We start from the raw sequence: 23443 nt of genomic DNA on the forward strand, positions 1-23443 counted from the left end.
GTCTCCGGAAATAGACAGCTGGCTATTCTGCACATGCTCAGAGCGCCACAGGATACAGCCAGGTGGAGGCCACCGAGAGGCCCGTTTGGAGTCACCTGTCTCCTCTGGTCTCACCGTGTTCTCTTTCCTCCCTTCCCCATCCGTAGGATGCCTTCCTCCTCTTCTCCTCACATGGTCCCTTTTCTTGTGACGTGACAAAGTGCCTGTCGAAGGAGGCCTAAGGAAGGAAGGGTTATTGACCTCACAGTGTGAGAGCAGAGTCCTTCACAGGGGAATGCCATGTGGGGAGTCAGGTGTAGCTGTGTCTGTCAGCAGGAGCATGAGACAGCTGTCACATCCTGCCTGCTGTCAGGAGGCAGACGACAAATGCCACTGTTCTGCTTGATTCTCCCTTTTTCTGTCAGATCTCAGCCCTTAGGATGGTGCCACCCACATTCAAGCTGTGTGTGCCATACTCCTCAGACTTTCCTGGGAACACCCTTCCTCAGATAGACTCAGATAGGTCTGTTTCCTAGACTTTCCTGGGAACACCCTTCCTCAGATAGACTCAGATAGGTCTGTTTCCTAGACTTTCCTGGGAACACCCTTCCTCAGATAGACTCAGATAGGTCTGTTTCCTAGACTTTCCTGGGAACACCCTTCCTCAGATAGACTCAGATAGGTCTGTTTCCTAGACTTTCCTGGGAACACCCTTCCTCAGATAGACTCAGATAGGTCTGTTTCCTAGACTTTCCTGGGAACACCCTTCCTCAGATAGACTCAGATAGGTCTGTTTCCTAGACTTTCCTGGGAACACCCTTCCTCAGATAGACTCAGATAGGTCTGTTTCCTAGACTTTCCTGGGAACACCCTTCCTCAGATAGACTCAGATAGGTCTGTTTCCTAGACTTTCCTGGGAACACCCTTCCTCGGATAGACTCAGATAGGTCTGTTTCCTAGACTTTCCTGGGAACACCCTTCCTCGGATAGACTCAGATAGGTCTGTTTCCTCAGACTTTCCTGGGAACACCCTTCCTCAGATAGACTCAGATAGGTCTGTTTCCTAGACTTTCCTGGGAACACCCTTCCTCAGATAGACTCAGATAGGTCTGTTTCCTAGACTTTCCTGGGAACACCCTTCCTCAGATAGACTCAGATAGGTCTGTTTCCTAGACTTTCCTGGGAACACCCTTCCTCAGATAGACTCAGATAGGTCTGTTTCCTAGACTTTCCTGGGAACACCCTTCCTCAGATAGACTCAGATAGGTCTGTTTCCTAGACTTTCCTGGGAACACCCTTCCTCAGATAGACTCAGATAGGTCTGTTTCCTAGACTTTCCTGGGAACACCCTTCCTCGGATAGACTCAGATAGGTCTGTTTCCTAGACTTTCCTGGGAACACCCTTCCTCGGATAGACTCAGATAGGTCTGTTTCCTAGACTTTCCTGGGAACACCCTTCCTCGGATAGACTCAGATAGGTCTGTTTCCTAGACTTTCCTGGGAACACCCTTCCTCGGATAGACTCAGATAGGTCTGTTTCCTAGACTTTCCTGGGAACACCCTTCCTCGGATAGACTCAGATAGGTCTGTTTCCTAGACTTTCCTGGGAACACCCTTCCTCAGATAGACTCAGATAGGTCTGTTTCCTAGACTTTCCTGGGAACACCCTTCCTCAGATAGACTCAGATAGGTCTGTTTCCTAGACTTTCCTGGGAACACCCTTCCTCAGATAGACTCAGATAGGTCTGTTTCCTAGACTTTCCTGGGAACACCCTTCCTCAGATAGACTCAGATAGGTCTGTTTCCTAGACTTTCCTGGGAACACCCTTCCTCAGATAGACTCAGATAGGTCTGTTTCCTAGACTTTCCTGGGAACACCCTTCCTCAGATAGACTCAGATAGGTCTGTTTCCTAGACTTTCCTGGGAACACCCTTCCTCAGATAGACTCAGATAGGTCTGTTTCCTAGACTTTCCTGGGAACACCCTTCCTCGGATAGACTCAGATAGGTCTGTTTCCTAGACTTTCCTGGGAACACCCTTCCTCGGATAGACTCAGATAGGTCTGTTTCCTCAGACTTTCCTGGGAACACCCTTCCTCAGATAGACTCAGATAGGTCTGTTTCCTAGACTTTCCTGGGAACACCCTTCCTCAGATAGACTCAGATAGGTCTGTTTCCTAGACTTTCCTGGGAACACCCTTCCTCAGATAGACTCAGATAGGTCTGTTTCCTAGACTTTCCTGGGAACACCCTTCCTCAGATAGACTCAGATAGGTCTGTTTCCTAGACTTTCCTGGGAACACCCTTCCTCAGATAGACTCAGATAGGTCTGTTTCCTAGACTTTCCTGGGAACACCCTTCCTCAGATAGACTCAGATAGGTCTGTTTCCTAGACTTTCCTGGGAACACCCTTCCTCGGATAGACTCAGATAGGTCTGTTTCCTAGACTTTCCTGGGAACACCCTTCCTCGGATAGACTCAGATAGGTCTGTTTCCTAGACTTTCCTGGGAACACCCTTCCTCGGATAGACTCAGATAGGTCTGTTTCCTAGACTTTCCTGGGAACACCCTTCCTCGGATAGACTCAGATAGGTCTGTTTCCTAGACTTTCCTGGGAACACCCTTCCTCGGATAGACTCAGATAGGTCTGTTTCCTAGACTTTCCTGGGAACACCCTTCCTCAGATAGACTCAGATAGGTCTGTTTCCTAGACTTTCCTGGGAACACCCTTCCTCAGATAGACTCAGATAGGTCTGTTTCCTAGACTTTCCTGGGAACACCCTTCCTCAGATAGACTCAGATAGGTCTGTTTCCTAGACTTTCCTGGGAACACCCTTCCTCAGATAGACTCAGATAGGTCTGTTTCCTAGACTTTCCTGGGAACACCCTTCCTCAGATAGACTCAGATAGGTCTGTTTCCTAGACTTTCCTGGGAACACCCTTCCTCAGATAGACTCAGATAGGTCTGTTTCCTAGACTTTCCTGGGAACACCCTTCCTCAGATAGACTCAGATAGGTCTGTTTCCTAGACTTTCCTGGGAACACCCTTCCTCAGATAGACTCAGATAGGTCTGTTTCCTAGACTTTCCTGGGAACACCCTTCCTCAGATAGACTCAGATAGGTCTGTTTCCTAGACTTTCCTGGGAACACCCTTCCTCAGATAGACTCAGATAGGTCTGTTTCCTAGACTTTCCTGGGAACACCCTTCCTCAGATAGACTCAGATAGGTCTGTTTCCTAGACTTTCCTGGGAACACCCTTCCTCAGATAGACTCAGATAGGTCTGTTTCCTAGGCTATTCTTGGCTATCAACTAACTACATCTTTTTTTTTAAGATTTATTTATTTATTTATGTATACAGTATTCTGCCTGCATTAGGCCAGAAGAGGGCACCAGATCTCATTACAGATGGCTGTGCGCTACAATGTTGTTGCTGGGAATTGAACTCAGGACCTCTGGAAGAGCAGCCAGCACTCTTAACCCCTGAGCCATCTCTCCAGATGACTACATCTTAAATTAACTAAAATCCAAATGGCTGGGTACACCTGTAAGGAATCTTTTCTTTTTTTTAGTTTAAATTTAAATTAGAAACAAGGTTGCTTCACATGTCAATTCCAGGTCCCTCTCCTTTTCCCTCCCCTCCTCCCGTGCCAGGAATCTTTTCTTAATTAAATCTTTTGAGGTGGGAAGACCCACTGTTAGTCTGGGCCACAGCTTCTGGTGACAGTCTATATAAGGACATGGAAAAGGAAGCTTTTGCTTTTTGCCTTAGCGCTCACTGGCAAGTCCATTCCTTCCCTGGCATTAGAGCCTATTTCTTTGGGGTCTGACAGACACTGAAGAACAGCTGAGGTATCTAGTCTCAGACTGAACAACCACTGGATTGTTGGACCTTCTGTTAATAGATGGTATTGTTGACTAGCTGGACCACAGTCCTTAAGCCAGCCCATTAAATCCCCATATATATGTATGCATGTGCATGTGTGTGAGTGTGTATGTATACATATGTGTGTATACATACATATATATATATATAGAGAGAGAGAGGCCACAAAGGAAATGAAGATATATATATATATATACACACACACACACATATATATATGTATATTCATTGTATTAAATTCAGTCTTCTAGAGAACCCTAATACATTAAGCAATTCTAATCTAGTCATGTTGACAATGGAGACTAGTTATCATAGTCTCTTTTCTACTTTTTTTTTTCCGAGGCAGGGTTTCTCTGTCTTGTTTTGGAGCCTGTCCTGGAACTCACTCTGTAGACCAGGCTGGTCTCGAACTCACAGAGATCCGCCTGCCTCTGCCTCCCGAGTGCTGGGATTAAAGGAGTGCGCCACCACCGCCCAGCCATAGTTGTTTTTATGTGTACATTTGAGTGCCGCATGTGTGTCTGCCTCATGTGTGTGCCTGGTGTCTGCAGAGGCCAGAAGAAAGTTGGATCTCCTGGAAGTCGGTCTTTTGTTGTCTTGTTTGTCTCTATAGCCCTGGCTGTCCTGGAGCTCTGTAACCAGGTTAGCTGGAGTAGCGGGATTAGAAGAGTGCGCCACCGTGTCCTGCTTCACTCACTCCTTTTCACGTCTAGTAGGTTCTACGCACTGATGCGGCAGCTTGTTTGCCTGCTCATCGCCTGAGGGCTTTAGGTGGTTTCCAGTTTTTTGTGATGAGAAATAAGGCTTTTGTACCATTCATGCTCACAAAGCTGGTGTGTTGGGGTAGGAGGGGGGAGGTAGAGATAAAATCCACTGATTCATATTCAGATCCAGAAACTTGGGGAAGTTGAGGGCCGCAGAGGAAATGTGACCAAGATTCCGTGCAGAAATACAGCAGAGATCTATCTGTCCCTTAGTTTCTCACTCCACCTGGCTGTGCTGTCACTGACTTAGGAGATAAAACCCACACTGAGGTTTCAACTCTGAGATGCAGAGAACTGGAGCCAAAGGTGGACACGGGCATCCGCCTGGCACTCAGCCTCAGGGCTCACTGGCTGTCCCTCTGCACCCTCAGGTCTGACACTTGGCGCCTGGTGAATCCACCAGCACGACCTCACCTTGAAAACTCACTCAGGGGCTCCTCTGCAGCCCACGGTGGGCAGAAGGTGACAGCCATGGCGACCAGGATCACAGCCCGTGTGGAAGGTGGTTACCACAGCAACCGCAGCATCTTCTGTACCATCCTGTAAGCAAGAACACCTGCCTCCGGTCCAGGCCCCCGGTGGGTGCTCAGAACGAGAGGCTACACCTTGGATGGAGGTTATGCCTAGGAAGACTCCCAGCTCCATCCCCGTCCCACACACCACCACTCCTGAAAAGAGGGTCCTAGGCCTCCTGGGGACTAAGATCAAGGTACCTCTAAAACCCATTAGCTCCACAGCCTTCAGCAGGAAGAACCGTGGAGTCATCCCCCCAGGAGAAAAAGGAGTAGCGATTGGGCATGTTTCCAGTGGCCCCAGCACTTGGAGGTCTGGAGAGCTGGGCGGGCTCAAACAGCACGTGTAGCTTGTAGGTCAATTATCCCGAGCTACAGAGAACCTCGCTCCACACAGACCAAACCTAGCCGCCTCTCAGGGAAGAGAGTACTTTGATCAAGGGAAGAAACTGAGGTGAGGTGGAGACACTGCCCCTTTCCTGGACCTGCCCCTCGTGGTCCCCCCCGGGGTCTATACCAACCTCCCAGCTGCTTCTGGGGCGGCAGTGTTTTCACCAGACAGTTCTTAGACTGGCACATGGCCCTGTGAGCAAGGATGGGGATTAGGGGAAGGAGCTCCTCCTGGAAAGCTGCCCCAGGAACGAGAAGGGGACGTGCTATAGATAAGGGGACGGGTGGCTGCCTTCAGCTGTGCAGGCAGGTGCTGGGCTGGGCCGAATGGGGACGAACAAAGCTCCACCGTCCTCACGGAGTCCCCCAAGTTCAGAGCATTAGCTCAGCGCCTGCCGGGATTCCGATCGTGTGGACACACATTCCAGCTGCCCCTGCGAGCTCCAGCCTGTGTGACGGAGGTGTCCTCCGCGTGTCCATACCCTCAGATGACCGGCTGCCTTGACCAGCCCTACCACATCCCCACTCTGTGCCTTGGCTCGCGCGTCTTCTTCCTGGCATGTCCCTCCCAGTCATGCCCGTATGTGCAGACCCCACCCTTTCTCAAGGGTTAGCTCGGACACTGCCATCGCCACGTGACCCTCCCCTGCGCCAGGTGATAGTGTTACCCACCCCACCCTGCTCCCTCTCAGGGCACTGAGCACTTTCTGGGTCCATACCCTGTCCTGCCCCTTTACCCGTGAACTCTGAAGATAGTCACCTTTGTGTGTCCTTCAGTCCCAGCCAGAGCCAGCCAGGGTTGAGTCAGTGATGAGAAGCTCCCGAAGGCCTTCACTAGACTGTACTGTGAATGTGAAAGCTTTGAGAGCCAGGCAGGCTTGGACCCCACCGTGGAAGGGGCTGCACGCAGGGCCAGCTGCGCCTTGATGACCCCTTTGCCACTTGGCCTTTACTGCGGGGCCCTCACCAGCCTTTGGGGTCACTGTCCTGCACTGGCCCAGATCCCACGCTGGTTCTCTGAAGCCCTAGGTGCTGCTGTGTTGGGCGGGTGACTTCTCTCTCCCTAAGCACTCTGGGACAAGAACACTGGTCTTTCCCATGTGTAGTGCTGTCCATTGCACTTGTTTGGTGGCCCCGATGTGAGTCGCTGTATAAAATGCTGCCTTTGGTATTTTGTAAGAAATGATTTTTCTGTGAACCAAGTACTTACAAAAATCTCAATAACCAAAATAAAGTTCTATATATTTTAAAGGATGTGCTTCCGGGGTCTTAACTTGGTCCACACATTTGCTGGCGTTCCAAGTGACCAGCAGACCTCCCCTGAGGTGCCATTGAGACTGCAGAACGTGGGACTCCATCCTGTCAGCTTGTTCCCACCATGGCTCAGAGTTCAAAGCCGAAGGGCTGTATCTCAGGACCTCTATATCATTCAATAATAGTAACTCCAGCCCTACCCAGGGCCATTCTGAAGACAAACGGTGACTCTACCTCCATGTGGTCACCTGGTGAGCAAAGGGTTTCGGAGGAAGAAAGGCCGTGGTTATCCCTTCCTGATTTGGCTCTGCTGTGCTGTAGGAGGTTGTTTATTTAGATCCACTGCCAACCTTAGGGCTGGGAGCCTCCTCAGCCCCGCTCTGCTCGGTCCTCTCTCCTACTGCAGGGCCTGTCTAGGTCCTCCTTATAAACCTTCATCCTTTAAGCTCAAAGTTTAGCCTGATGTGATCCTTTGACCTGAACTTCCCCTACCCTCCCAAACCCTGCACAGAACCAGCAGGAGAAACATCTGCTGTTTGTAACCACAGAACACCAAAGGAAGGAGATGGACTCAAACCTGGACCATCGCTTTAATTTCTGCATGAGAGGCACACCAGGGATGCTTCAGGCACGAAAACCATGCTCAAGTAAGGCCTGGGGGTGGAGTGCAGCAGTCCTAGGCAGGTCCAGGAACCACAATCCTCCTGCCTCCGTCTCCTGAGTACTTGGGTTATGGGTAAATAGCACAGCTTCCAGTCTGCCTCCCTTTCCACAGCACAAGTGGGAGTGCGCAGAAGCGGCTGTGATAGGACCAGAACAACCCATCTGGAGAACTTCTAGGTCATCTTCTTCCGCTTTGACTGGCGATCCGAGGTCTGGGGCGGAGGCAGGGGGACAGACAGAGTGCCCAGTCTGTGATCCTCTTCTCTGCCGTCTGCCAGAGTCACCTTTCTTTTGGAGACGCTCAGCCTCATGGCTTTTGCGATCTCAATCATCCTAAGGGACAATCAGCACAAATGGAGGGTACGACGCTCCGTCTGACAGGAGCAAAGCCTGCTGTGCTCTGGACCATGCAGCTGGGTCTCTGCCCCCCCCCCCCCCCCCCCCGGACCCACGGAGAACCCTCCCCGGTCACAGCAACTCAAAGCACACAGGGCTATTCAGAACAGAGAGCCGTGGGAGGCTCAGGCCTAACGCCCAGGCACACTCTTTGGGAGTGAGATCTTGAAAGTCATTACTTCTCCCGATCTTAGATTCTTGTTGTTTTTGAAATCAATGAGGGCCTGTGAATGAGTTCAGTGTCATGCCTTGCAGAGAGAAGGCACTCACCAATCACTCATTCATTCATTGAAAACTGAGATTTTTTCTACGAGACACCAGTGTCAGCAGGGTCTCATGCTCTGGGCAGGAGTGGGAATCCACCCAGGTGGCTGCAGGGCCCAGCATTATTCTACTATGCTCACCTTTTCTCGCTGAGTTTCAAGTCTCCCTGCAACAGTGTCAGGTCAATCTGGAAGTTATTTATGTGCAACGCGAGTATGATCGCATACGCAGTGATCTTGGCCTTCATAGAACTTGAAATTAAGTTCCGTAGACTGCAGAGTCAGTGGCAATAAAGGAGAAATGAAGTTAAGTTCCAAGTGCTCAATAAGAACACCAGCGCCTGGTCCTCTACAGTCATGTTCCCAGTTTGGGGAGCGGGAGCATCAAGCCATATGACCTGTTCTTTCCAAAGTGCCCAAGTCTCACAGTGACCATTGAGTCAACCATGTTTCCCCTAAGAGACAGAGAAAGCCCTGCCCACACTTGCCCTAGGTGGTGCCGTAGCATCACACTCATGAAAGTCCTCTGTATGAGGCTGTTACTGTCTGTTCTGCAGCCTGCAGGAAAACCACCCCAAGCCCAGTGCTGCCCCTGCTGTTTCCAAGCACAATCGGGAGCAGAAAACACAGCCCCATCAAACGAAGCCAGGATGCTCCTGGAATTTCTAGGTCACCATGCTGGCTGCTCTTTTCTATAGCACTGTAGTCATCAGTAAGCGTCACTGCGGGGTGCCCCACAGCCAGACACAAATGCACACTCCCAAGGGGACGGTGTATGACCTACATGGACCTCTGGACACGGAACTGCACCCGAGCCCCCGCCCTTCCCTGCCACCCCCATCTGCTTTCTTCTTTGTAGAGCCAGACCCTGACCTGCCATTGTTGTAAGTCAAGCAGGTGAACTGCTTCAGCAGCTTGCTGTTGATGATATGGGGGATCCCAGGTCCTAGGGCGCCTAGAACACAAAGTTGCACTGGGTCATTTTCCTGGAAAGCCCATAGGCCACACATCCACAAGTGGGTGGGCGGGGGCTGTAATGACCAGACCACAGAGAAACAGGGCCCCAAGATCCAAATCAGCCACTTTCAGGTCAGACACACACAAGAGGTGTTTGTGAAGCGGGCATGAAAAGACAGAAAAAAACCGACTGATGAGGACTGAGAACACACAGCAAGATACTGGGAAGTAAAGAGATTGCAGATGGAGCCAGTGAGACGTTTCAGTGGATAAAGATGTCCCACCAGATCCCATCCCCAAGATTCACATGGATATAGAGAAAGAAATGATTCCAAAATTGTCATCCGACCTTAGATACACTTAGGCGTGTACCCCACACACTTAAGTAAATCGAGGGTGGAAGGCAGGAGACTGGAAATGAGAGTTAAGGAGAGGCACACCTCCCTCCTTGGTGCCTTTCACAGTGGCAGCGAACAGACACACCCCATGCGTCTCCTGCTGGCTTTCCAACTTGGGGTGGGTATGAGTATGTGACCACCACATACGGTTCTAGAAACAAGTGGAGCTGGAATTTTAAACATTACAAACTGACTCAGTGTGAAATAAACTGTCACAACTCCCCACACCCGAAAAAAGAAAGAAAATACCAAGCATGGTGGCTCCCAGCTCCCATCTCAGCACTCAGAAGGCAGAGGCAAGTGCATGTCTGTGAGTCCCAAGTCAGCCTGAACCGCACAGCGAGTTCCAGGCCAACCAGGGCTGCACAGTGAGCCTGCCTTAGACAAAACAGCCTGCCCCAAGCTTCCTCTTCTGGTTCCTCCTCCTTAACTGAGGTCTGTTCTAACAGCCTCGCTTAAATTACTCATCTCATTTGACCTGGATACTGTGTTTTACCCAACAAAACAGAAGCAGTGTGTGTGCTCTCTGGAAGCCCCATCCAACCCTGTCCCCATTTCTAGAACAGAAGAAAAAAGCACAAAGAAAGGCGAGCCCTGCGAGGCTCAGGCAGGCAGCGGGGTCAGGAGGAAGGGCAGGCTGCACAGAGAGGGCCTGGACAGACATCCATGGGGGTGACGTGAGAACCACGGACAAGTAACCTCTGGAAATAAGCAGGATAAAATGCCTGCGGGGGCTTACTTTTTCCCTTTATTACTTTCTGAGCTCGAAATCTGATGAGGGCATCTAGAAACCAGATGCTTCGGGCTTGCCGGTCTCGACTCTCCTCGTTTGATGGTAAAGACTTCAGCATTTCTATGACGAAGGAACAGTGTCTGAAACAAGGAAGGGAAACAGCTGCACATGAGGGAAAAGCAGGCTGTGAGGAGGCACCACCAGCACATTGTCCCCGTGCCCTCCACATACTCTTGAGCAAGCTGCTAGGGAGACTAGCCCCAGCAGGGTTCACAGGTTTTGACTGACAGACAAGGTAGAGCAACAGTGGAGGATAATTCCTAAGACCAACCTCAGACCTCCGCATGTACACGCACCCCACACACACAATCTAAGATTGAAAAGAGCGCTGGCTCTCACTGCTCTTGCAGAGGACCTGGTTTCTTTGACAGCGCTCACTGCTGTAACTACAGATCTAGCAGATGCAACGACGTCTCCTCTTGGCACCCATGCCCACATCAGATACATATAAACATGCACAATCTTATAAACCAGAAGAAAGGAATAATTAGTAGAAAAGGCTCACGACTAAGAAATAATCTAACCATCATCTTTTTAAAAAAGTTGTTTTAGTCGGGTTAATCTCTGTTACTTAAACTAAATGTACAATATTTAGAATATGCATATTTAATTCTAGAAACGTTTCCGAGCATGCTGTCACAGCTGTCACTGTGATTGGCACCCATGCCAATGCCAGGCGCCAGCCTTTGGGCATTGCCAGTGATAATCAGCATCAACACAACAGTGGGGTCTGGAGCTAGCTTTGGTGCCAGGCCCTGGATTGCAGGACCCTGCCACCATCTCTCCAGCTGTAGGCTCTACACACGAGCCAATCCTCTTCCTTGAATCTGCCCACAGCCTGAAAGCCTAGTGTCAAAGGTCGCTCCTCCATCCCACAGCTGAGCAGACACCTCCCCACTGACTCAGAGTGCCATCAGCAAGGTCTGTCTCTGTGTCCGACTCCTCTTTCCCATCCTGACTCACAGATGCTCCCCCTGCCCACCTGTTCTCTTCGATCATCTTCAGTATGTCTTCTGACGTGACCTTTCTGAAAGCTTCTGATGGGCTCTCAAGAGCATCATACTCAGCCTGGGACAGAACTGGTTGCAGGTTAAGAACATGATTGACCAAAATGGAAACCACTGAGCCAAGTCATCTCCGGGGCCTCATTTCCCAGGTAGGAGAGGCTAAGGCCCATATAGGAAGCAGGGTGGGGTGCAGAGACCAGACTCTTGGACCCCAGCCTAGGGGTCACTTCCTGCCTGAACTGCTCCCCTCCCCTTCATTACCAGAGCTCTGTTAGCATTCTCCAATTAGCCAGACCCACTGAGCAGTGGAGTTCTATATTCTAACCCTTCTTTCAGTATGTCTGCTCTAGACTTTGATACCAACCAACTCTAAGGTTATATTCTGACTATTTGTGGAGAATGACCCCCACAGGGCTAAGCTGTGCCCATTTGTCCTGTTACTGAATAATGGGCTTGAGTCCCGGGAGTGGGTCCCTCCACTGATGAGGAAGCTGAACTGATCTATCAACCTCTTGTTAACAGCACTGGGACAGGGTAAAAGCTTTGGGTGTTGCACTTATTAACGTCACAGGACTATGACCACCCTTACACAGCCTGGTTCTGCCAATGGATACAAACATCTTAGCCTGCAAATTAGGCACCTTTCCAATGCAAGGATACTGTCTTCAAATCTGTACACGTCTTCAGGCTTGGTTGCATCAGCATAGCAGGGAGGAAGGTAGAGGGAGTCATCTTGCAAGTCATCCTGCATGGCATCGCTGACCAGAGCTTTCAATGGAGGGAAACTGATGTGAGTGTCACCCCGTCTGGCTGCAAGCTCCCTAACACTCCATGAACCCTATGCAGTGGAGACCACATGGTCCAAAACTCAAATCTGAGATCTGAACTAATGCTCCAGGAGTCCCAGCCATGCAGAAGGTGGATACAGCGTGTTTGCTCTCAACTAACTCAGAATAGAGTTAAAGAGAGGCGTGCCAATAAATAATCACTACACATCAGAGAAGCTACAGCCATGCACCAAGAGCAAGGCTTGCACATGTTCCTTCCCATGCCTGAGGACAGGACAGTGTCACAGTTTCTAGTGCCTCCACAGTCATTCCTGAGCAGGTCCTCAGCAAGCAGCAAGAAGGAATCCAGCCTTCAAGGCCACCACTTGCATATGGAGGCGAGTGACGGATCTCAAGTCTTTGTGGGCACACTCTTTACCCATGCTCCCTCTGCTTACCATTCACACCCTTTGTATCAATGATGTTCTCTGCAGCTTTAGTAACTGTGAGATTCAAAGATTCGCTGCCAACTTTGTTCATTCTCCGCGAGTTCAGAGACCGCTTCTGCTTGGTGCTTCCAAAGGCTTCAATGCAAGAATCCAACTGTGTAAGAAACACACCCAATCAGTAAGGACAGACTGGGCAGCACGACTGTTCCATGTATGTAAGCACAAGCATGCTCTGGGCTCCCTGAGCCAAGATTACATCACTGTCAACCAGGCTTTCTCATACCTGTCCACCTCACTGTTCCACTTCAGAACGGGGGTTTGGTGTACTGACTCCCAGTACACATCTATAGTTAGTTTTCCATCAGGACAAAAAGACAACCTGACTAGAATTAGGGCTGGTAAATCTGTGGCGCACAGCCTGCCAATCTGCCACCTGCTCCAGTAAGGGACATTGTTAATAAAACACCCATTTCCCTGAACCACAGAGGACTCTTCTCTTGCAACGGTCCAGCAGCACTGAAAGTTCAGTCTGCCATCCTGGGGTGAGATGACTTCTCTAAGAATCCTTCCTCTACACTGAGAAGCTCAAAGAACTTACTTTGTTTACATGAGATTCCAGGTATAACCATCTTCTACAGTGTGGACCAAAACCTAACACATTTTCTGCTACACCTCCATCAGCCCAGAGAACAGGGTGCAAACACCAACATTAGCTGTGTTTACCTGGCCAAGGCAGCAGCAGGCCTGCTCCCTGGAAAGCCCACATTCAAGAGGGCTGTGACACTGATGGGGAGACCAGGCCCCGAAGGAGCTCCCTTAACTGCCACTCACCTTTTCCCTGAAAGTCTTGGTCTGGTTCTCCGGAGGGGGCTCCTGCTCAATAGCATCTTCTAAAGAAACACAGGAAGAAAGCACACCATAAGAGACCCACAAAACACACGACAGGAAGAAAGCACACCGTGAGACTCACAAGTGAGTATTTTACTGTTTTTTGTTTTGGTTTTGTAAATGGGACCTCAGTATGTTGCCTAGGATGGTCTTAGACTTGTGAGCTCAACTGATACCCTGGTCTCAACCCCACAAGCAGGGGGCACTGCAGCCGACTGTGCTCAGCTCTGCAAGGCCTTAAAATATTAACAGCAGTTAGTATTTATTTAACATCTAAGAAAAACAGATTTCCTTATTCCGAGATTTCCCTAACATGAATGTACACTGTGAATACTGACTGTATACCTCAGTGCACACGTAAGAGAACCGGGTAATGGGTGTCCTCTGCTCCAACCTCTTAGTTCACAAACAGAGGAAATGAGGTCTGCAGACACAGTGACTGGCCCAGGCATTTTCAGGCCAGGCCAGAGGGAACGGAAACCAAGTCCTTGACTCTTCCTGTAAGTAGATTTGCTTGTCTAGTCAAAGACCTAAAGGCAGGTGTAAACATAATGTGGATTTTCACTCTCCAACTTCCCTCAGAGTACTCAAGGAGTGAGCAGCATAACCCGGTGGGCAAAAACTCTGCAATGGCCTTGTACAACAGCAACGACCTGGTAAACCCCAGGCTGAAGAATCAGCGGAGTCATAATGAACCATGAAAAATAATAAGTGACTATTTCATGGGAACATAGATTTAGCTTATTCCACATCCCATGCTCCAACATAGTAACTTCATGAAGCTTTCACAGTGACAGAAAAAAATGAAAGACAGAAATCAAAACACTTCTCACTTACCTTGATGGGTATATCAGTTAGATGAGTTACAGAAAAGTAGCAAAAGTGTGATTGGGGTTGCCTTTAATCCCAACACCCAGGAGGCAGAGGCAGGAGTATCTCTATATGTTTGAAGCCAGCTAGGTCTATATAGCAAGCTTCAGCTAGGAAAGGCTACATGGTGAGACTGTGTCTCAAAAAAATAAGTAAAATGAAGCAAGAAAGGAAAAAAGTGATTATCTCTGTTAGAGGCCTCAGGGGCCATCTTACAACAGACTTTCTTAGCTTTTGAGTTGGTAGACACTCAATTGCCTGTTCACACATACCAAAGGAGTAGTCTATTAACCAGGTGGATGTTAGGCCAAATACAGAGGTAGGCAATGGTTTGCTATTAAAGAGATTTAAAATGACCCAAGGTAATTTGGCCCTGGACTTGACATTCCAACCTCTCACATCACTGAAGTTCTACTCTGGAAATCGGCATCAGCATGTGTAGCTTCTTTCCAGAAACTTCCTCTCACAGCAAGTTTTAAAACAATTACATTTGGGGGGTGTTATGAGAAAGAAAGCTTTTCATGTCTGCCATACTGTTTCAGTACATGCTTCTCACATGGTTCATTCATGGTGATTCCCCAAAGAAATACTTGCTTAAACACTAATATCAAATGATTTAATCAAAGTTTTATTCCTAGCCTGACTTAGATATCAGCATAAAATACAACCACAGAAGATGGCCAAAAAATACAGGGATAATAATGAACATGTAGCTCCAGTGTACATCCATGTACATGGACCCCATTAATAAGTATTACCCCAGACTTACACCCAGAATGCCAGAAGGGAACTTCAGCTAGTACATGAAGCTCTTCTCTGAAATGGTTTAAAGCTGGCCAGCTATCTCTTACCTTGCCACTGAACAGATGAGCTAAGTTATTAAAGATTATAATGCCCATGCGACTATACTCTGGGTCTTATTCTGAAGATCAGATAGATGTAAAGGGAGTTAGAAAGGGTTATGAAAATCTCAAACATTAATTAAACGCAAGATGATGCAGTTAGTCTCTGGTATCTGAAAAGTCTGAGTTAGCTCAACAGCAGGTCACTGGCTCAGCCAGGTTTCAGCACTGTAGAAGAGGAATAACACGGAAAAAAAAAGCCAGGTTTCAGCACTGTAGAAGAGGAATAACACGGAAAAAAAAAGCCAGGTTTCAGCACTGTAGAAGAGGAATAACACGGAAAAAAAAAAGCCAGGTTTCAGCACTGTAGAAGAGGAATAACACGGAAAAAAAAAAGCCAGGTTTCAGCACTGTAGAAGAGGAATAACACGGAAAAAAAAAAGGCCAGGTTTCAGCACTGTAGAAGAGGAATAACACGGGAAAAAAAAAGCCAGGTGGTGGCGGTGGCGCACACCTTTAATCCCAGCACTAAGGAGGCAGAGGTAGACCAATCTCCTTAAGTTCAAGGCCAGCCTAGTCTACAGATCGAGTTCCAGGACAGCCAGAACTACACAGAGAGACTCTATCTCAAAAAAAAAACAAAGAAAAAAAAACCAATTAGAGTACACATGAAGTAATCATGGTGCTTATGAAAGGTGTTCAGAATAGTGGGGAGCACACAGCAAGGACCCAAAACTAAATCTGTGCATGTGTTAGCCAGACTTGTAAACTATTTACACAGAATACAAATGTGTCTCGTCTAAACACCTCAGAGTCTGAAGAGATGACTCAGCAGTTAACAGCACAAGAAGCTCTCAAGAGGACCCAAGTTCAGTTCCCAGCATCCATGTGACAGCTAACAACCATGCGTAACTCCAGTTTCAAGGGCTCCAACTCCTCTTCTCTGGCCTCCATGAGCAATTCATACATGCGGTACACAGACACACATGCACGCGATAAACCATACAATGTGTTAGAGAGCTTGCTATCCACACATGAGGACCTGGGCATGAATCCCCAGAGCCCATGTGAAGTTGGGCACGGTAACACGCATCTGGGATCCCAGAGCTCCCATGGTAAGATGGGAAGCCGAGACAAGAGAACCCCAGATGCTCAAGGGGTAGCCTACCGGCCTACTCAGAGCCAACAGACACAGTGTCTCACACAGGTCGGCCAGGGCAGGAGAGGCTCTGCTCTGACGTCCATAGGTGTGCTGTGGCATGTGAACACCTGTACTTCCACACAAGAAGAATTAAGAAAAGTCTGTGGTGGGAAAGAATGTACTATGAGATACCTCCCTTAACATTCTGTACTGATGACTATTCATCTTGCTTTAAAGGCTGGTTTCGGAGACAACATCTGTAAATGCTGAAGAGAACCTCCCTCACTCCAAAAAAGGTAATAATTAAATATATATATATATACATATATAAAACTTTTCAAATAAAAAAAAAAAGAAACAGCCGGCATTGGTGGTACACACCTTTAATCCCAGCACTTGGGAGGCAGAGGCAGGCGGATCTTTGTGAGTTCCAGGCCAGAGTGGTCTACAGAGTGAGTTCCAGGACAGCTTCCAAAGCTAAACAGAGAAACCCTGTCTCGAAAACCCAAAAAGAAAGAAAACAAAAACACTTGGCAAGAAGGCACCCTATTATGTCTGAGGAGAAGCTGTGTTTGCCAAGCAGACACCAAGTTCTGAGTTCACGCCCCTTCATCACACAAGCCTGCATGGTGGCATGGTGACTCAGCACTCAGCTGATGGCAGGAGGACCAGAAATCCAGTGTCATCTTCAGCTACCCAGCAAATTCAAGGGCAGCCTGAACTACATGAGCCCTTCTCTCAAAAAGGTGTATGTGGGGGAAGCCATTTAGAAAACAAAAATGAACTAATCCAAGAAACCCAGACGATGTCGCCTTTAGCTGAGTACTCATTTCTGGAACCTACCAGCAAACAGTGGCTGCATGTTGAACAACTCAGCATCATACACTTCCATCTGGCCAGAGGTCTTATTCAGAACTCCCACAAAGTGTCTGAGTGAAAGGGAATAATACAATAGTAGTTTAGTCAAAAGGTCGTTATATTTACACAATCCTCTCTCTGCTATTTTCACATTCCTAGCTTCTCTCAGTCACTTGCTCACATGTAACAATAATCCCTGCACGGAGAGGGAGCAGTAGGTGAGGAAGACGGAGGAGACATAAAATGATTGTGGCCTGAAAAAGCCACCAGACGGTTCTGATAACCAATCATCCTTAAAACCCTCCTGAGGTAATAAGAATCTAGAATAAGAAACAAATACAAGCACGCCTTTAATCCCAGCACTCCCAGCACTCAGGAGGCAGAGGCAGGAGGATCTCTGTGAGTTCGAGGCCAGCCTGGTCTACAGAGCGAATTCCAGGACAGCCTCCAAAACACTACAGAGAAACCGGGGGGGGGGAGGGGGGGGGTTTAGCACACTGTGTTACTGAGGGGTGTGGCCCCCAGGGACTCTGAAAGGCCTTCACTGTGGTGCCATCATGAGATCCCATCTACACCGCATCAGCCTGTGAATTAAAGACTCCTCAGGCTGGATGATGCTGTTACACAGAAGACACCGGAGGAGCAAAGGGCAGAGTTGCCAAAGTCATTCACTTCACCAGTGACATTGCTGGAGGGCTGCTCTGTTCCAACCCAGTCGCCCTGAAGATACCAAATCCTCTTGTCCCAAGGCAAACCTGAGGCTTGATCACGTTCTAAATCAGCAGACATAGATGTCTTTCGGGATAGGACAGTCACACATAATGTCATAATAAATGAGGTCTTTAGGAACTTGCCAAATGCAAGCCATCTCTTCCTTTCTAAGAGTGTCTACACACCGAGTATATGGAACTTGTGAGTTTAGAAACACAAGGTCTTAGCAAACCTGCAGATGTCCCCAACTACCTCTAAAATGAAGAATGAAGACGGTGACGTCTCTGTCACCACTACAACCCTCCTACACCCTTGTCACAGCCCAGTTGTCCGTTACCTGCAAAGAGTGTTGCATTTGAGGGCGCCAGTCCCAAAATTGTTTCCAACGTAGGAAAGCCTATCGGTCTCAGCTGCCTGAAAAACAAGGGAGTGTCCAAATTACAATCAGCATTGGAGGGCATGAGCATGGATTCCTTTTGACATGGGCAGAAGCCTTAGAATACAGCATCAAAATGACCAGCCCTAGATATCCTCCAGGGGGTGATCTACCCCGGCATCTCTACAGAAATCTAGGGTGTCTCTGGGGGACCCCAAATACCATAAGGAAGCTTCAAAGTAATAGGTAAAGTTCTGGCGGGGAGTGACCCCCGGGACTGCTAGAAATTAAAAAGCTTCAGGCTGGGCGGTGGTAGCACACGCCTTTAATCCCAGCACTCAGGAGGCAGGGGCAGGCGGATCTCTGTGAGTTCCAGTATAACAGAGCTACACGGATGAATCCTCTCTCCCACACATGTGAAAAGTCATCGTTTCACCCAAAATCTTGCACCGGGGTGCAGCCTCAGTCCCGTTTGCTACTCCTCCTTTTCTCCCACATCTGCCTTCTGGGTCCTGCAGAGCCCAGACAACCTGTACAGCTGCAGCACTTACCAGGATCCGCTGATTCTTCAGCCTGGGGTTTACCAGGTCGTTGCTGTTGTACAAGGTGAAGCGCATGTTGCCTGGATTCCGCAGCTTCCCGTTGGAGAACTGGACTGTAAGTGTAACCCAAGAAGGAGCTGAGAGTGGGACCAGCAGAGAGTGGTGGCGAGGAGCCGCACTGTGGTTGGGAACCCACGGCGAAGGCAAGAGAGCTCGTGTCCCACTTTTAGGGGGACTGAAGGAAGTCCTGGTCCAGTACTAAAAAAGGAGTTGGGGAGGGGGTGGCCTCTGGGCAGAAAATGACTGAGGGAATGTCATTAACTGGCAGAAGAGAGAGGAACTCTGCCCCGTGGGGAGGAAAATGGGTGGATGAGAGACCTGGTGAAATGGCCAAGGCCTGAGAAGTGACCTGGATGTGAAGTCACGACAGGGGAATGGGAGGATGGCAGTGGGCAGGAGGGCGCCGTGGTGCCCAGACCAAGGGGATAGGGCTCCGCGGAACTCCGCTCCGGTCCCGCGGTCTTTACCCAGCACGGCTTTCTGCCTGTCGTCAGGATCCCCACAGTACTGCCACCTTGCACTCTGTAGCTCCTCTGTCTCCATGTCTCCACTCTGGCTGTCCAGCCTGGAAGACTCCAGGGTAGCCATGAGCTCGCCGGTTCACACGCGGACGCATACACCGGAAGTGACACTTTGGGTCCCTCCCAGAGCACGCAAGCCGCGAAACCACGCCCCCTCGCTCCGTCCCGGACCACTCTTGGCTCTTTCCGCGTGGCCACGCCCCCCGGTAGGAGGGCCTCTGCGAGACGCGGTACCTGATTGGCCCCCCCGTTCAGTCACCGCTAGCCAAACGCCGTGGAGCTGCCTCTGACTTAGTATCTTCTAAGTAGAGGACTGTCTTTCTTCCCACCTTACCAAGACCCGAAAAGGCCAAGTGGGAATTTAGAATACTCAGACATGAAGTTCTAGAGCGCCAAGCAGATGTGGCAGAGGGACAGCTGCTGCTCGGTAGAGCTTCCTGACCACACAGTTGGAGAGCTAGCCCTATACATCTCCCACCATGACATCTCTGGTGGAGGCGTTAATGTTGTGCCCTAGCCAACTTCAGGAGGCTAGAGCATAAGGAGAGACACAGAACTCGGGCCATCTGGACAAAAGCTTTTGAAGTGGAGCAGGAGAAAGTCTTGGCTGACGGACAGATTGGACAACCCTTTTCCCTGTGGGGGGCTATCATAGCAAAGGGCCAGAGCCCCTTTGCCCAATACAGGTCATGGCTCATTCATCTCTGCTCTCCAAAATACTGTCTTTTGAGAACCGCATTCCCACCTCAACACCCAGACAATTACAGTGACCCTAATGTCTGCATGATCCTTTGCCACGCTTTCCTAATGACTCCATTATAAAAACTGCTACATTGTGAGCCCGGGGTGGTGGCTCACGCTTTTAATCCCCAACGCTCAGGAGGCAGAAGCAGGCAGATCCCCGAGTTCAAGGCCTGTCTGGTCCACAGAGTGAGTTCCAGGACAGCCAGGGCTACATAGAGAAGCCCTGTCTGGGGGGGGGGGGATCCAAGAACGATTCCCCCTGAGCATTTAAATTGTCCACCTGATAACCCACTCACCACTGAAGACTAGACTTTCCGATGGGAACCTTTTGCCAATAGGACATCCTCACCGAAAGTCCTCTGCATTGGCTGCTGGGCTACTGGTGGGAGAGTGAAGATGCCCGGAAATATCACGGGCAAGACAGGCATTCTGTCCAGGAAAGGAAGTTTTACAGATGGGGAGCTGGATCAGAACTGTAGTGTATCTCAGTGTTGTTCAACTAGTTAACAGTGACTCAAGATACTCAGACAACATATGCATACGCGTACATTAAATAGTAACTGATATGGGACGGGATGCTGGGAGCCTTGTTCAAGTAGAGATGTAAAGTCAAAAGTTCACAGTGGCCTCGTTTGGGTTAAAAGCATGGATTACTAAAAGTACACAAAATTTACCATAAGAGTCTTTACTTCTTAAATTTAGTCTGAAGACCCAGAGACACCTGGAATTCTCTGTCTTTTTAAGCCAAGGAAAATTTAAGGCAAGGGCTGTGCATTTCTCCTTTTTTCAGGGCAATATCCCCATCTGCTGGTGCTTCTGGATATCGCTAATGAAGGTGGAAATGCAAGGGAGATCCTGGTTTGAGGCGGTTTATCCAGAACTCCAAAAACAACTTTTTTAAATCTATTTTCTCATTTTCCTTTCTTGTTCTTCTTCCTCTCTTTTTCTTCTATTCTCCTCTTCTGTGTTGCCTTACTCTGTATTCTCCTCTATCCTTCCCTTCTCTTCTGTGTCACCTGAAGCGGGCTGCAAGAACCCCTGTAGACAGGGCTCAGTAAGGCTGGCTTCATAGTGGGCAGGGTTTTGTTTCGTTTTGTTTGTATGACGAAACTACCGCAGCTTCAACCTATAGCCGGAGCTGAGATCTCCAGGGCCGTGGAGAGACCAACCAGTTGATCTGCCGGAGCCTTGGGAAAGTCTCCTCCTCCTCTTTTTTGTCTCCCTGCTCCTTCCCATCTTCCATGCTTTCCATTCCCCTGCCTCAGCAACTGCTTCCAGCCTCTCAGCTGTGCCTCACACACCAGCATTTGAAATTTTTTTTTTATCCCGGTTACCTCTGTGAGCCATACGTCAATATTCCTGTATCCGATGTCCCACGTGCATCTCGGGCTAGACAGCATGGAACAGAGTCCATCCTCTACATACCGCCATGTGCATTGTTTGTTTACTTGTTTGTTTACAGACAAGGTCTGGGTATATGCCCCTGGCTGTCCTGGAACGAACCACAAAGACCAAGCTGGCCTCTAATTTGGGGCAATAGTACCTCTGCCTTCTAATATTTAACTGATTGTGTTCATTTCTAAGTATTTCTACTTCTTGATGAGCTTTGGGATAGCAGTAAGCAAAACAGTAACTTTTCTTTGATAGGTTCTTACTTTTTTTTTTTTGGTTTTTCGAGACAGGGTTTCTCTGTATTGTTTTGGAAGCTATCCTGGAACTCACTCTGTAGACCAGGCTAGCCTCGAACTCACAGAGATCTGCCTGCCTCTGCCTCCCGAGTGCTGGGATTAAAGGCATGCACCAACGCCCAGCTTGCTAGGTTCTTACTTTAATTACATGCATTAAGTAGCCCAGCTTAACTCAGAACTTGAGATCACCTTGCCTCTTCTGTGGATAATCAGGGTTATAGGTGTGTACCAACACACTCAACTAATGATAACAAAGAAGTCACTTTGCTTAAGTCACAACATTCTTGTTTTATTTTTTAATTATTATTATTTGGAGACAGGGTTTCTCTGTGTAACCCTGGCTGTCTTGGAACTTGTTCTTTAGACTAGGCTGGCCCCAAACTCAGAGATCTACCTGCTGCTGCCTCCCAAGTGCTAGATTTTTATTTTTATTTTTTTGTCTTTTCAATATTTTTAAATAAAAGCAAAGATTCACGAACAGTGAGGTAGCTCAGTGGGAAAAGGCAACTGGGTTCAATGCCCAGGTCCCTCACAGTGGAGGGAGAGAAGCAACTCCAGCAAGTTTTTCTGCTGTGTGCTGAGGTACATGGTGCACACACATGTGCACCCACATTTGCACAATAAAATAACAGTAATAAAGGATGACAAAAATGTAAGACAAAAACAAAGAATCAGAGCTCTGTGTCAAAGCTTGTTAAACATAGTATTCTCATTTTCCTGACACTTATTAAATTATCCAAACAATTATTAAAGCAATGCATATTAGATGTAGAATAATAGGAAATACAGAAAATACAGAAAGGATAATAAGATTGTAATAACACCTGATCCCACAGCCCTTTTAAGACAGCCATTGTTAACATTCCGTTTCATCCCTTGGGTTTACCTCTGTGCTATGTACTTTTTTTTATTCTTTTTGAGACAGGGTCTTACTGTATAACCGTGATTAGTCTGAAACTCACCACATAGACCAGGCTGACCTCAAATTTGAATTCATACAGATCCATCTGCTTCTGCCTCCAAGTGCTGGGATTAACTTGTGCAAGCTACCACACCTGGTTGTAATTTTGGTATTCCATTGTATTCAACTCTGTATGCTCTCTCTTTCTTTTTTCTTTTTTTTTTCTTTTGGTTTTTACGAGACAGGATTTCTCTGTATTGTTTTGGGGGCTGTCGGTCCAGCCCTGCCTCGAACTCATAGAGATCCGCCTGCCTCTGCCTCCCGAGTGCTGGGATTAAAGGCGTGCGCCACCACCCGGCTCTGTATGCTGTCTTAAAAAAAAGATTGTACTTGGGTGAGGGATGGTAGAATATACGCGACATGAAAGAATGGGGAGAGAATATTGGGAGCTAAAGGTTCAATCTGGGATGGGGACTGGAATGAGGGAAAGGAAAGGCCGAGCCTCAGAGGTTAAGATAAACGAAGGATGTATGAAGAAGTCTTAGAAACCCTATTAGCTTGTGAGCCAACTAGAACATAATTTTAAGGGTTTATTTGTGTGTGTGTGTGTGTGTGTGTGTGTGTGTGTGTGTGTGTGTGTGTGTGTGTGTGTGTGTGTGCCCCTCTGCCTATTGTGTGAAGGTGCCTGATGAGGCCAGAAGAGGGTGTAAGGGCCCTGGAGCTGGGGGTGAGGCAGTTGTGAGTCACTTGGTATGGGTGCTGAGAACCTAGAGTCCTCTGCAACAGCAGCAAGTGCTTTTAATCACTGGCCCATCTCTCCAGC

General features: G+C 48.5%; 2 protein-coding genes across 3 annotated transcripts in view; one reads left to right on the forward strand and one right to left on the reverse strand.

The window, feature by feature from the left end:
• Nucleotides 1-6782, forward strand: part of Fbxo10 (F-box protein 10) — a 59074-nt gene extending 52292 nt beyond the window's left edge. For both annotated transcript variants that reach the window (XM_005078751.4, XM_021232276.2), the window contains one exon: nt 5001-6782. In XM_005078751.4, the coding sequence (XP_005078808.1) occupies nt 5001-5175 (175 nt within the window). In that variant the 3' untranslated portion in view covers nt 5176-6782. The remainder of the gene's footprint in view (nt 1-5000) is intronic.
• Nucleotides 6783-7356: 574 nt separating this feature from the next.
• Nucleotides 7357-19398, reverse strand: Polr1e (RNA polymerase I subunit E). Its single transcript, XM_005078752.4, has 12 exons — nt 19234-19398; nt 18716-18819; nt 18126-18202; nt 17063-17148; nt 13310-13368; nt 12488-12632; nt 11923-12030; nt 11238-11334; nt 10202-10335; nt 8981-9062; nt 8249-8380; nt 7357-7781 (listed from the first exon to the last, which is right to left on the reverse strand). The coding sequence occupies exons 1-12, from the start codon at nt 19352-19354 to the stop codon at nt 7622-7624; spliced, it is 1305 nt and encodes a 434-aa protein (XP_005078809.1). The 5' UTR covers nt 19355-19398; the 3' UTR covers nt 7357-7621.
• Between the last annotated feature and the right edge of the window lie 4045 nt (nt 19399-23443).

Source organism: Mesocricetus auratus, unplaced genomic scaffold, assembly GCF_017639785.1.
Source record: "Mesocricetus auratus isolate SY011 unplaced genomic scaffold, BCM_Maur_2.0 Super-Scaffold_6730, whole genome shotgun sequence".
Classification (NCBI taxonomy): Eukaryota; Metazoa; Chordata; class Mammalia; order Rodentia; family Cricetidae; genus Mesocricetus; species Mesocricetus auratus.

Excerpts from the sequence above, each read along its gene's own strand:
- Polr1e (XM_005078752.4), bottom strand. The coding sequence starts at position 19,354 with ATGGCTACCCTGGAGTCTTCCAGGCTGGACAGCCAGAGTGGAGACATG. Across the intron at positions 18,820-19,233 it reads CAGGCAGAAAGCCGTGCTGG|TCCAGTTCTCCAACGGGAAG; the intron begins GTAAAGACCGCG and ends TTACACTTACAG. Across the intron at positions 9,063-10,201 it reads GAAAGTAATAAAGGGAAAAA|GCGCCCTAGGACCTGGGATC; the intron begins GTAAGCCCCCGC and ends TTTGTGTTCTAG.